Source organism: Mizuhopecten yessoensis, unplaced genomic scaffold (assembly GCF_002113885.1).
Source record: "Mizuhopecten yessoensis strain PY_sf001 unplaced genomic scaffold, ASM211388v2 scaffold8851, whole genome shotgun sequence".
NCBI classification, from domain to species: Eukaryota; Metazoa; Mollusca; class Bivalvia; order Pectinida; family Pectinidae; genus Mizuhopecten; species Mizuhopecten yessoensis.
The window spans coordinates 7285-22477 of NW_018407754.1; the positions used below are offsets into that span (position 1 = coordinate 7285).

General features: G+C 34.6%; 1 protein-coding gene across 1 annotated transcript; it reads left to right on the plus strand.

Annotated features, from left to right (window-relative positions):
• Positions 1-6: 6 nt before the first annotated feature.
• Positions 7-8187, plus strand: LOC110456813 (receptor-type tyrosine-protein phosphatase alpha-like). Its single transcript, XM_021507777.1, has 11 exons — positions 7-40; positions 538-683; positions 1653-1788; positions 2215-2364; positions 2455-2554; positions 2760-2833; positions 2941-3066; positions 3488-3604; positions 4912-5069; positions 5902-6037; positions 6630-8187. Exons 2-11 carry the CDS (start codon positions 667-669, stop codon positions 6696-6698), a joined length of 1083 nt encoding a protein of 360 aa, XP_021363452.1. The 5' UTR covers positions 7-40; positions 538-666; the 3' UTR covers positions 6699-8187.
• Positions 8188-15193: the final 7006 nt, after the last annotated feature.

Genomic DNA, 15193 nt, shown 5'->3' on the forward strand with positions numbered 1-15193 from the left:
TTTTTATATACTACGTGAGATTTCAGTGACACACAGAAAGGTAACGGCAATATAACCATATTAGTAATCAATAGTTTAATCAAATGTAGGTGAGTTAACGACAGAAATATACCGATGAAAATTGCTAATCTAAGCGTCGTATACACGTGTCACTGCTTGAGTTGTACTGTTTTTATTTTACTGGTTTGTGCATATTTGAAAGCACAAATTCACCTACATAACGTTTGTGGAGAGAGAAAAAAAAATCATTAGAATTTTAGGGATAATCGTTTCAATTGTTAAATGTGATACGTTGAACTCCTTTACGAAAATTACCTTGCATTACAACTTTTATACTACGTATACAATGATTTAAATGTAAAACCAAACAAGTCTTCTTTGTTTGTGTTGGTTTAAAATATATGTAGAATTGTCATTAATGTGCAGATTTCGATGTTTTGTCTTAGAAAACCCCCCAAATACATTTAAAACATGTTACAATGAGAAAAGTAGTAAATCTTTGATATGTACTGTAAGAATAATATTCTATTTTTGTAGACAAAAAAAGAGCGTCAGGTTCACCAGTTCCACTTTACGACATGGCCGGACCACGGAACTCCAGACACCCTTGAACTCGTCCTATTCCACCGACGTGTGACCTCATATAGGACACATCTTACTGGGCAGATGGTTGTACACTGCAGGTATTGCTATTACAACAGACGACGGTCACCTTTATGACTTCCATAGACGGTATACGCAGTGATATGATATTTTTTTTAAACAAAAGACAGCTTTCGTACTCACTCGTAAGTGTGTTACTTTGTGAAAGCTTAACAACAAGGCAAACAAAATTAATAATAATAGAAGATTAAGTCCATAATTTCTCTCCATAGTTGTATATTTCATGGGGGTTGGGGAGGGTTTGGGGTATTTTAGAACAAATCAGGTCGGTTTGATAATATATAGTATTAGATAATAGATGGTGTCTCATCCTCAATTTTATGGATAAATATGTTCGTCTTAGTCAATTAAGGTTTGTTCAGTAAAATTTGAAATTCTTTATATAATAATTCTTACGATTTTCCTCACGCTTCCTGCTGAAATTGTGCTATCAGTTTTGTCAATATCCATTTGCTTTTAATACTTTAGTCAAAATTGTATAAAGTTGTGTCTTGTCAAATATCGTTACGATTGTCTTTTATTTTCACCGATAATATTTTTCAGTGTGGTCAGATTAGTACCCTTTTTCAAACACAAACACATATGGTTTGTACCTTGTTAAAAAACTAGAAAAATATTGAACACAAAAAAGCAAGATAGATTAAAATGGCAAGATGAGTCGAACAAGATTGACCGCCGCTGGTTTTTTAGATTTCCGATTCTTAATACATAAATGAGTAGTAAATCGTTTTGCTAAAATGTTTACGTTTCATGTGGGACAGTATGGGGCCAAACTGGATTGCCACATTATTTAGGTTTAGAAAGCTACCGTTGTTAGGCAATACCAAAGCCTATCAGAAAATTGATTTCACATCAAATATTTAGTTTCGTATCTGATTGCATCTCCAAATTCTGACTGACAATTAGTGTGTTTAACCAAAAGCGAAGATATTTAACATATTTTGTAACAAAATATCCCTGACTACCAGTATTTTGTTTCTTTATCTCAGCGCTGGACTCGGGAGGACGGGAACCTTCATAGGTCTAGATGCTCTTTCAAAGGAGGAAAAGAAATCTGGACAAGTGGATATTTCGAGTTACATAAGAAAAATGCGAGAGGACCGAATGAATATGGTTCAAACTCATGTAAGAGAATAACGGTTGACAGGTAGTTTTCTAGTAAAATAAAAAAGAAACTATAGCAGGAACTCCTTTAGTAAAAACAAAATTCAAAAGTAAGCATTGATTTACATAGTTATTTCTTACATATACAATGTACGTTCCCAAACGGTTGGTTATAATGCTTATAAAACCTGAGTTAGTGGTTTTTTTCAAATTGTGCAATGAACCAAAACACATGTTTAAAAAAACATTATGCTTGTCGTCGATTGACGTCATGAATAAAATATTGACCAACGAAATCACGTCAAGAGTGTTACACATTGGTGGGAAACAACAATTGTTTACCATTTCCTAGCAGGTCTATTGTGTAGTAGAGAAATAAAAGTAAACGGTATACAATTTGTTACCATTCCTGTACTAATATGACACTCCTGTTTATTGACTTTCCAGGAACAGTATATCGCTCTTCACGAATTGCTTGTCCAGAAACACGATCTACAGGATACTCTGATTTCCGATACAGACTTTCCTGTAACTTTGAGAAAAATGCTTCCGCCCGGAAAACCAACAAACCAAACAAAGCTACGAAAAGAATTTGAAGTAAGTGCTTTTCAAGATTCGGAAAATAAAATAGTCTTTATATATAAATGATCAATGAGATTGCAATAAATTTTTCTATCTTTTTTCAAGAATCTTCAGACTCTCATTCCCAAATATGATTCGAGTTGCTATAGAGCAGGAATGATGAAAGAAAACAAGAGCAAAAACAGAACAATGTCTATTAAAGCAGGTATGTATAGTTTAATATCACAATAGTACTACACCTTATGTGAGGGTTTTCAAAAAATATGTGCACTTTAAAATAAAATTGTATGAATGTCAGCAAAGCATTTGAATAGAAACAGGTATGAAAACTGTTTTATTTGTAATATATTATTTTTATATCTTTTATTATAATACAAATTTACACATTGCGTTCACTTTTTATTGTTTAGTTGACATGTATCGAGCTTACCTGCGGTCACAGGTGGGCGGCAGGAATGACTACATCAATGCTGTTATGCTACAGGTAAGCCATTGATTGCAGATTTATATTTTTTCACTTACTTGCTACGACATTTTCCGCATTTTGTTATGGTAATGCGCTCAATAATTATTCGTTCAATATTTTTTTAGTCACACAGGTCGAAATCAGGGTACCTTATGACACAGTTTCCGTTAGAGGGCACAGTTGATGACTTGTGGACGATGGTGATTGACTACAACTGTGAGAACATCGTTGTCCTAGGTACCCCTACAGAGGTGAGAAGAACATTTCAACGGTTTTAGTTATACATGTCTTTGGCAGAATAGGTGGCCACATGTTTCCAATCAGGATCTTACAGTCTATACCCTGCACCGAAAGGTACTTAAGATCTGAACACAAAACATGAATCCTACTACCCAACCCAAGACCTGTATAACGAACTCTGATACTCCAAAAAACTCATATAACGTTTAATCTTTATGATATAACGATACCGATTATTTCTTATTGCAGACATACATAGGGATTTTCAGTGTTTCATATTGTCTTTTGAAAATGCATATATATTGCATTAATAGTTATGTTCCAGATGCAGTGAAAACAAAACAAAATGTGAAACATTTCAGGATTTGTTTTCATATACATGTAGTAAATATTTATTTGTAATTTATTTTAATTAATTTTGTCTTTCTACAGCACTGGCTTCGAGAAGAGAGCGAGGCAAATGAAGCCCATGGGATATATGTTAGGAAGCAAAACGCATTAGCGGTCATTCCCGACGTTGATATTGCTGACTATAACATAACAAGCAAGGTACAGTTGTGTGACCGCCCAACGTACCAAAAATACTGTTCGCACACCGTGCATACATCGTTCACACACCGTCCGCACATCGTCCACACATGGTGCGCACAACTGTGCCATTTAACAATCGTTCGCCCCGTTGTGCGCTTCTCTCCCCACAACTGTGCGATTCGGTAAAATTTGTTGATCAATATTACGGAATGAAAAAAATACGGAAGGTTCGTATGCAATAATGTACACTGTATATATTATTGTAATTTCTCATCACAATAATTAAGATTATGTACAATTTTACAATGCGTGTTACACAGTGTTATAGTGACCGTTAGACTGTCAAGAATGGGTTTAGCTCCTAGGGAACAGAACAGGTAAATAACAATTTGATGAGTGACCGGAGTTTTACCTGGCCTGTGCCTGACACATAGAGCTGCTATGTGATACCGTATGACCGCTATGAAAACATAACTGGTCGTTTTGTTATTTGCATTCGTTTTGGTCTATGTAGCTCCCCTTCACTTGGCTTTTACACCTTGGCGAGTTACGTAAGTGCCCCTGGCGGGGATAACTACGGTCCAGGTACAGGTACAAAGTGGCTATGTTTACCTGTATTGCCGAGACTGTGTTGTAATTTTACATGTGTCGATTTAGGTTGTTTAAAAATCACCGAAAACACCATTTCTAAATTTAAGAAAGTATAGACAGAAAGATAAACTTATTTATGTAGCTAGAATATATAAACATACTAAATATTAAAGTGTATGTGTTTAAACACATGCACGAAACCCTATTTATTGTTGAGGCATTCCTCAATTTACACCAACCACGATTGTTATCGCACAACGTTCGTCCATCGTCCGCACAAATGTGTGCAAACAATGATCGTTCATTTTTTGTATCGTTCGCACTTCGTGCACACATCGTTCACACATCGTGCACACATCGTGCTCACACCGCACATCGTGTAACGTTGTGCGATACCATAACTGTATATATGGGCATTTTTTATAATGCAATCTAACATTTCCAGTCAAGAGAAAACATGTTTAGATAACAAGATGAGCATAGCGAACATGTATTGTGATGTTTACCCTGCAGTTTTTTTCAAGAGATGATCTCACATTATGCGTGACGGATAAAAAACGTGAAAATGACACCGATCACGGCGTTGTTAGCAACACTGTCTTTTTGTATTGTACTTCAATACATTATAGCTATACATTTATATAAAACAAAAGGTTTATTTTTTTGAAGAAGGGGTACATTAATATATAAGCTATGGTGTTCAATCACTACTGTTATATTTCTTCGAGTTACAGAGATCCAAAACTGACATGACAATACGGATCTTCACTATGAAGGAGTGGTCATCGGATTCTTTGCTGCCCCCCTCCAACTCGTCCCTTCTCCTTCTGCTGGAGCAACTGGACAGTCGTCGACGGTCAGACAACACAAGACCCGTGGTCGTCATGTGTCAGTAAGTTTACCCTCTGATAAATAAAAATAATGAGGCGATCAATATTTATAAAAGCAGTGTTTTTGTGTATTGAAAGTCTTTCCACTTGTATGTCGTTCTACAGTATATCAACCGATGAACTTGAAATGTCAGTTATAAATACAACATGATACCCAGCTGTGTAGAGGCGATTGTATTTCTGCTGTGATATTTTTTATAGTGTTTAGCTCCCTTTACCGGCTATATTCCTCCAACTGTCTATTTCTGCACTGGTTGTATCTGTGTGTATAAAGTAACTTTAAATGCCTAGTACACGTTAACACTCCCTTCGTTCGGAAACGGATATGTTTTTGCTACGAATATCAAGAAATATCACTTAATTTCTTTTAAATCATCATAAGAAATACAAAGAAATCAAGCACATATTAAAAAGTATGTTTGTACATGCAGAATGCCTAAGAAGTAGATATTTTTCTGCATCATATGATCATTTCGTAAATTTAGGCCTCATCTCATCAGTGGCAATGATGAATGAAATTTGTATATCCTAATTGTTCCGAAACATATGTAAAATACAATGAAATGGGATCTGTGTCTATGAACATCTTACAATTTGATCACTATCAGCTACAACAGATAAGTTGTCATTAAACGAGTGCTTCATGTAATCTCTGCCAGAATATATTCCAACTACAAGGCTATGACCAACTTCGCGGACTTTAGAGTCAACCATTGAATAACTTAAATATAACATGATTTTGAATTGCTCTCTAAGAAGAGGCTAAGGAGCTCTTTTAGTTTAGTCGTTTATAGTAGTCGAAATTGTATACACATGGCCGTTTTACTTACTTAGGGACGGATGCACACAGAGTGGACTATTCTGTTGTATATCAAATGCCCGAGATCAAATGAAGATGGATAATGAAGTGGACATATTTCAAACGTCTAGACAAATACAAGTCCGACGGCCACCAGCTCTCAGACATATTGTAAGTATTCTGATGATTGGGTTGATGGATTAGCATCTAATCAAACGAAATAGCATAGGTGCAAGGACATTTTATAGAATAAATATTCTCAGCCGTAGTAACACATGCAGACAGATATTTTAATGTTCATGAGGGTCGAGGATCAGTGTAGCACAACATTAGACCCTTTTTGGTCCCGAAGTCTGTTTAGTTGAATCAATATAATCATAATTGGTAAACATGCATATAATTGCATGTATAGTTTGTGAATAAGCTACGAATAACTTAGGCTGTTTCATGCTCTAAATGTCTTCTACGTTAACAACCTCTTTAATTAAATCTATAATTAATTATGACTAATTATCATACAAATTCCATGATTTTTTCATGATTTTCCATGATCAAATCTTTTCGTTTTATCAATTACTTACTGTCAATTGCATCGTTTTCTATATGAGTGTCTTTCGTCTTGTTATAAAATAAATAAAAAAGAGTTTTTCAACAATACATAGGGTGCGACTTACTTTTTTTCAAAACAACAGACAAAGTTAGTTTGTAAATTATTATACAAATGCGAGTCAGTGCTGATGAGAATGTCTTGCATATATTTTAGGAGCAGTACCAGTACTGTTACAACTTCATTGGGCAGTATCTGGACTCAACCAACATCTACATCAACTAAAGGCGTGTGAAATGGGAATCCTTGCGTCTTTTGAAGGCTGACAGTTAACTATCTGGATTGAGATGAAGGTGGTTTCCAAGTTTCCATAGTTACCTTCATGAAACTTCATTCGATCGTTTTAGTGGAAGTGAACTTCCGTATAATAACAGGATGTGATTGCCGATTGAAAGACCAGGAATGTTTGAAGACGGAAAGAACAGATTCAAATGTTTTCCGGTATTTGGAAAATCTTCCTCGTAACGCATGTGTTTTGTGAGACGATAACCTACGACACCAAAGCGCAATGCATTGCATCACAGAGACGTACTAGTTGTTACCAATTAGACTATATTATAGGAATGATTACATATGTACACTTATATCTTAAATAACTCTACGTAAGGAGTAAAAGTATAATTATAAAACCAACTGAATAGATAGCAGATATTTTTTCAGTGTCTTTGGTTTTATGCGTATTGAAAGCAAAATTCATATATTCCATATTCTAAGAGTGAAAATGCATTTAACCAATTATATCAGTTTTTTTACTCTGCAAAGCATTTATCTATTCAAATATTATTTGTGATACTGTTGAACAGTTTAAGCCTTACTGTTTTAACTAAAATGTGTATTGTTAAGTGTTTGTGTGTGTCTTATGTCCAATTAACAACTTTGATCAATTAAGGACTATCCAGGGTTTGTAAGTGGAGGAGAACCAGCGTGCCTGAAGAATAAAAACCAACCTGCAGCAAAAAAGGACCTTGCCACTGCCCAATGTAGGCCTTCAGCCAACGACCCCCAGTGGTGAATGGCAAGTGATCGTAGACGGTCTAACGCCTTTATCACTCAACCACCGTGGCTCCTTGCTAAATGTACATATAATTTCATGTATGTTGATATCTTAATTGTTTAATACATCAAACGCTGGTTTCATTGCTATTAACACTACATTCATTTGATAGTTGATTTTGGATGCTATAGTTTAACCTTTGTGTTCTAAAAGGAAGGATTAATAATGACGGCAAATATTTATGTTTAAAAAAGTTGTGTTCCGGTAGCAGACATATTTTGAAAACTAAATGTAAATTGAGGTTCTCCTATTTATAACGATGTAAATAATTTCTTCTTTTACATGTTGTTTGAAATTTTCACTTAAAAACTTTCTACCCCGGACACGATTTGAAATCCACGTCTTACTAAGTCAATGTTGTTTATTAACTAATACACATACAGTTGTATTGTGTTTTCTCGTAATTACCAGTGTCAAGTTTTGATCATTGACCACAATCGGAGAGGAAGCATATGACAAGCGCAGCACATTTTTTAGCACCACAACATTTGTACTACACGATTTGTTAAAGAATATTAGCTGATACGAATTTCAGAGATGAATGGCGTTTTTCCATTTCTGGGCGAGTATGTCCAGTAAATATTGCATAAAACACTGCTTATGTGGTTCAGTTTCTTAAGCACTAGAGAGCAATCTGTGTGGCAGTCTCAGTAATCAATGTTTTTAGACGATTACTCCGTGTTTTATGATAATTATTAAGGAATGTTGTTGTTTACATTTGTTACGTTTAGTTTGTATAAATTATATTTATTTTTTATTTTTCAGCTCACCTGCCCGAAGGGCAAGTGAGCTAATGCCGTACCGCGGCGTCCGTCGTACATAATCCGTCGTCCGTCCGTCGTCCGGCGTCAACTTTTCCATTTAAAAGCCTGGAAAGACTGATTGGATTTTAACTAAATTTGATATGAAGCATCCTTGGGACCAGGGAATCAATGGATTTATGAAATAAGGGTGTGGCCCCCTAGGGTGTTTAGCTAGCGGCTAAAAGGGGGGAAATTTAGAAAAAAAATAAAAAATCTTCTTCTCCATTCCAGAAATGCTAAAACCAAATACTACTCATAGTTGTAAAGGCCTTCGATGGTTTATAAAAAGTGTGATTNACCCCGTTTGTTCCTGGGGAGGAGGTGAAGTTTAGTATAGCTTATATAGGAAAAATAAACACAATAGGTCATAAACCATTGTTTTGAACGGAAGTTGTTCATATTTGACAGAAATACTTGTTAGGGGGAGGGGGTTTGTACGTATTTTTTTATGAGCCTGACCCCTAGGGGGCTGAGTAAGGGTCCGAAAAGTGGGGGGGGGGATTTCAAAAATCCTGTTCTTTAGTTATAAAATTGCTAGGATCAAATACTGCCCATAGCTGTAAAGGCATTTGGGTAGTTTATACAATTTGTGATTTTCATGTGTCCTAGGGCCCCCGTTTGCCCCTGAGGAGGGGGTAAAATTTAGTTTAGTTTATATAGGAAATAGACATGACAGGCCATATCTTCATTGTTTTGAAAATAATTTGTTCATATTTAAGAGAAATACTTATTAGGGTAGGAGGGTCTGCTGGTATAAATCGTGTGAGCCTGGCCCCCTAGGGGGCTGAGTTAGGGGCCACAGAGGGGGGGGGGATTTAGGGAAATTTCAAAATTCTTCTTCTCCAGTTCTAGAAATGCTAGAATCAAATACTACTCATAGCTGCAAAGGCCTTTGGGTGGTTTATAAAATTTGTGATTTCCATGTCTCTCATGGCCCCCGTTTGCCCCTGAGGAGGGAGTAGAATTTAGTATAGTCTATATATGAAATAGACATAATAGGCCATATCGTCCAATGTGTTGAAAGGAATTTGCTCATATTCGATAGAAATACTTGTTAGGGGAGGAAGGTCTGCTGGTATAATTTTGGTGACCCTGAACCCCTAGGGGGCTGGGTTTGGGGTTTAAAAAGGAGGCGAATTTCAAAAAAAAATCTTCTGCAGTTCTAGAAATGCTAGTATCAAATACTACTCATAGTTGTAAAGGCCTTCGAGTGGTTTATATACTTTGTGATTTTCATGTGCCCCAGGTCCCTCGTTTGCCTTTGGGGAGGGGGGAAGTTTGGTATTGTTTATATAGACAATTCGACAAATGAATAGCCATCACATACTTTTGATCTCCAACCCAACTAATGTGCTAGTAATAGTAACAACCTTAATTCTTCATGAATTATAAAGTCTCCATAGTAACGCTTCCAAATTCTTACCCTGCATGTCTGAAGTGGTTACAAATTGGCATTATAGAGCAAATGTAAATATTGTGCCATGATTGCTTAAATAACCAGATGAGCGATACAGGCCCCCTAGGCCTCTTGTTTTTACATATGCCTTTGTTTTGTTTGCTGTTGTTTTAGTTTGTTTTTTGTTTTATTCTATTTTTCTTTTTTATAAACAACACATTTACACACAAAGCAACAAGCATAATTACATTGATTACAATTCCCTTCACAACGGACACCTTTTACAAGAGACTAATTATATACTGTACACACATACACACACACACACAGGGGGGTAAGTGGGGGGATTGCAAACCTTAGACATCTGGGGTTTTTCTTTATAGGATAATGATAAGTGTTTATGTTATTTTATAAGAGGAGCCATTTTTGCAATTTATTTTGTAAGTCTATATTATTTTTGCAGTTTTATGCTTATTTATCAAGAACTTATGAGATTTAAGTTCAAAGAGTATGTGATTCTTTAAACTCTTTATATTAAGTTCCATTTTTAGACATTTCTTTTTTAAAATGTATTGTTTAATCAACAATAGGATATGACTGTCCACTATCAAATCAGCATCCTTAGAACTGAATTGTCCAAATATAAATTCCTGTATGTCAAAATTCAAATCAATATTACTGGTCGTAAGCAATTGTTTCAGTTCTATCAAAATTTTACATACTTTACCACAATCCCAAAATAGATAAATCTTTTTCCATAATTTGTCCTAAAGGTTACAACTGTAAACCATTTCCTTTGTGACGTAGGTTTTGTATCATTTTGGCATAAAACAGCATACATATCCTGTGCCCCTTTAGTCTTCCTTAATATAAAATTAAGATGTAAAGGTATATTAGGTAAACAAATACTCTTTTCTAAAACAAATATTTCTTGTTTACTATTTATAAACTGTTTTATAGCACTAATTCTACTGTGAAAAGTTAAAGGCATTCGGCCTTATATTATATCTAAGTTAAAATTCTACAAAATAATAAAAAAACGTCTTCTATAATAACATTATATATAAAAAGCACTCCTTTCCTATACCACTCTTTACAGAAAACAGGCTTATTGTTTATTTGACTATTGTGATTATACCACAGAGTGTTTTCTACTGGACGACACTATTGTTTGGTACCATGCTTCTAGAACGTTTTTCCAAAATGTATTATTACATTTTTCACATATAATTTTCAATTTATGAATTCTTCCACAATTAGCTAAAGAGAACTTATCAATGTAGTTTTCAGTAATGAAAGTCAAACTAGCATCTTCTTTATAGATCCTCCGTGCCCACGTTGCTTTAAGTGCTGTTATGAAAGACTTTAAATAAATCATCTTCAAACCATCCTGTTCGTATGACTTAATTATAACATCACATTTAACTATATCAGTATTTCCGCACCACAAAAAATTGTATAAGATGTTATTTATTTGTTTTATATAAGAGTCATGTGGGTTTGGAAGAGCTATGCAAAGATGATTAAATTGTGAAATTAGCAATGTTTTGATAATGGTTATCTTACCTATTGGAGTGAGATTTCTTCTATTCCACGAACTTATGAGCGATTTTAGTTTAACAAGTTTCTTATCAAAGTTTAATTTACTCTATGTAAATCAACATCACATTCAATGCCTAGCAAATTAAAACTTGTACTTCCCCACAAAAGATTGTGCTCTGTTGTATATTTATTATAACTATATTTTTCACTGCCTATCCAAATTACCAGGGTCTTGGTGAAATTCATTTTAAGACCTGAAATTCTGGCATAATAGTTAACTTGTTGCAGCGTTTGTTACGGCACGATTTCTCACCCCGACACTATTTCTCAAATCGTGCAAAAATTGCTACGTTCGCAACACGATTTCTCACCCGGGTGAGAAATCGTGTTAGGAGTAGGCATATTATCCGGTATCATGATTTTTGGCGATTGTGGTTTATTTAGGCTTTTTATAAATGGAATATTTCCAGCTGTGTTAAAATTACACAGGAGCCTGCCCCCTAATAAATTTTGTTTCAGAAGTGCTACGAGACTTTTTTCAATCCCTTATACATCCGATGTTATTCCTTTGAATCACTTTTCTAATTATTTAGATGATTAATTAACCTTATTACAGCATGGGGGTCGAAAAATGGAATATCAGTTTGAAAGTATTTTTTCTGAAAAAGAATCGTATTTTTGCATCGTATTTTTTGGGAAAGGACATTTACGCTCATGTAGTGCTGTATTATTATATTTGTCATCCAGAATGTGAGTTAAATTGAAGATTTTTCATTCTTATAATTCTTGTATACCAAAACCTTTCATAGAATGAAGAAGTGGTGTTATTTCAAATATGTTTGCAAACTTTCAGTCCAAACAATGTGGTGGTAAGTATTCATTTCGCACAACAAAGTAGCCAGTGTGCCTAAAAAAGTGAGGGCCTAAGACACTCTCTGGCGTCCACTTAAAAGCAATGCACCTGATTTCAGGTAATTGGTTACGAAATTCGTTGCAATCCTACAATAAATCTCTCAGTGCATGTTAAGTCACAAACAATTTCAAATTCCAATTTATTTCAACACGTGATTGATAAATATTTTGTTAACAATCAATTTTGAGATCAATTGTAATTTTCTAGTCCCTTTTTAGAATTTATTCTTATATATTATGTTATAATTTTTTATACATTTTATCATCAGACTTTCATACTCAGTTGTTAATATTCATCTCATAATGAAGAGTAAATGTATTGGTGAAGGTCGCCATCCTATCTCGTAAATGTAAAGGTACACGAAATGTATAAACAAAAAAAAATCTATAATGGATTTTGGATATACTGATTTAAAGAGACTAAAGAGAATTTGAAACAACGTTTTGAAGATGAAACCACTAGTAGTTTTTTCCCCTTAACAATCAAGGACCTGTTTTTCGAATCCTGTTCATACATAAAATGTTGTCTTTGTTTTAACAATATGAATTTATTTCATCTTATTGGCAATGACCTAAACCCTGGTACACAGGTTATCCTATAAGGAAGAGAGTCTTTGAACTCTCAATCATGAAGGTGGCCATCTGAAATAATCGGTGAACTTTTAGAAGTGCCGTACATCTTGTCAAAGAATTAATCAGCCTTCATTCTCAATTTTTGTCTTTTGGATGACCCTGGCTTCAAAGCTAGAACAGGTTGGTCAAAGAACAGTTTCTCAAAATCCATATGTAATTTTCCCCATTTCTTTCTTTTTCGGTACATGTATATACCAAAACTGCACAAAATGCTCTTTTACTGTGTTGGGTTTAGATAAAAACTGATATCTCTTGTAATTAAGTGTTCCGCTCTTGGCATTTCTCTGCCTAGTATTCCAAAAACCTTTCAGTCTGTAGTACAAGCATTGAATAAATATATAGTTCCAGTGTTCCTTCGTCCTGACCATTTGAGTAGGGAACATATTTTCATACAATCCTGTATTATCAAAAACATTCTTGTGAGACAGAGTGACTGCCATACCAGTTGGTACATATATATTTATATTTTTTAAAAAAAGTGCTCTCATTAAGCTTCAGAGAATGTCTTACGGTGGTCAGAAGGAGCATAAATATCTTAAATTCATGAGCATAACTCTACCGGATAGCTACATTTTGAACACAGTATGACCATTCTCTGGAAGCCAAAATAATGCAAGCATTACAAAAACATCATAGACAAGCTCACATGGTTGGAGCAAGACGACAACGTAGCCGATGGTCGTAGTTTTAGAGATGTCCTGCCAATGTTAGCGGTATCTGGTATTGATACCAGTATGCACGCATATTTTAAGACTGGTTAGAGACAACCCTCTGCACTACAGACTAACATTAACAGAACAGTTACTAAATCCCCATGGATTGTAGAGTCTTTTCGTTGCCGTAAATATCAAATTGCTTCATTGATATACTTATGGGAGTGCTAAAGATTGTGACTGCATGTCTCAATTGGATACGGGGACCAATTTATCAAAGATCACCGGCCACTGACAGAAAAGACAGAGAACTCGCACATCAAAAGACAGTTTCTACTCACAGAAACAAACTGTTTGGCTCAGAGCGTGAAAACAACCAGCTCTCTCCAAATGAGCAGAGTCCGAGTTCGTAAAGATCATGAAATATGTGTAAATCAGCACTATCAAGACCTCATCTGTTGCCAGATTTATTTGTTCCAGACACAAAAGCCAGACTAAATATAATGTTTGGATTCAGTATAGCACGATACCAAATGATAATAATCCAATAAAAGATCACTACTGTCAATGACCAGTTGGTCAAAGAACTATGGGAATGTGTATTTATACATCAAATATACATTATTATCTTGGCCATTTTGGAATTCTTTAAAAACCAAAACAGTTGAACCAAAGGGCTAAGATGTTTCGACAAATCTTGAAATAAGTTGTTTTCTTGTGAATCTAGAATCACCAGTTTGAAAACAAACTCAAAACCTCGCTTCTTTGTTTTCTTCCTTCCTTTTCCAAGTCTTCCATCGAACGAATATCATACTCTTGCGTCTTGCAAACCATTTTCTGTAAATGTCATCAGCTGTTAATACGGCATAAAACTTTAATAAATATATGAAAACAAAGTATCGAACATACACACAATCTCCGAATTCCATTTATATTGCACGAAAATTGTCTGGGAATCTGACAACTGATTAGGCAGTAGAATGAATGTTTTGGTGGCCTTCTTGAAAAGAAATAAACCAACAAATCTTTCCGAAACATGTTTTTTGTTGATTAAATATTCATTCCGTTTAAACTGGAACAAATATTTCCTTCTGTTCTGTCAGTTTCAGTCATAATGAATAGACTATACACAAAGCCATGAATTCTGATGTATAGACCATTTGGTCAATTGATCCCTTCTTTGAATATGTTCAACCACATATTTTGGATTGATATTTTTGTCATTATTAATTCATGACCTAGTCTTTCTATAATCAAAATTTTTTTGGTATACACAAGGTATAAGATACTTTTATTCTAAGATGAACATATTTTTGTCTGGAAAATATAATTACTTGAGATGGCTTCCGGCTGTTTATTTGTCTGTAAATATCTGACTGACCATAGCAATAGCATACTGTAGTATATGATCCTTAGTTTTGGTTGCATGAAAAATGATCCTTCAATGCGTTATTAGTTTGACAACATTCTTTTGGGGAAAATCTGACTTTTTGAGAATTTCAGTTTCATGCTCCTACGAAAAACGAACAAAATACTTATTTGAATTTTATTGGGTGTTTTTGTTGTGATAAGGTTTAGGTCTACATCTCACCAAAAGAAAATATTGAAATCCCCGCCTCTGTGTTACGAATTTCTCCAATGGAATTCAAACAAAATCACTTCTTCTGATTCGAAAATAAATAAATAATAAATAAATAAATAACAGGTTTTGTTATTTGAGAAGTTTT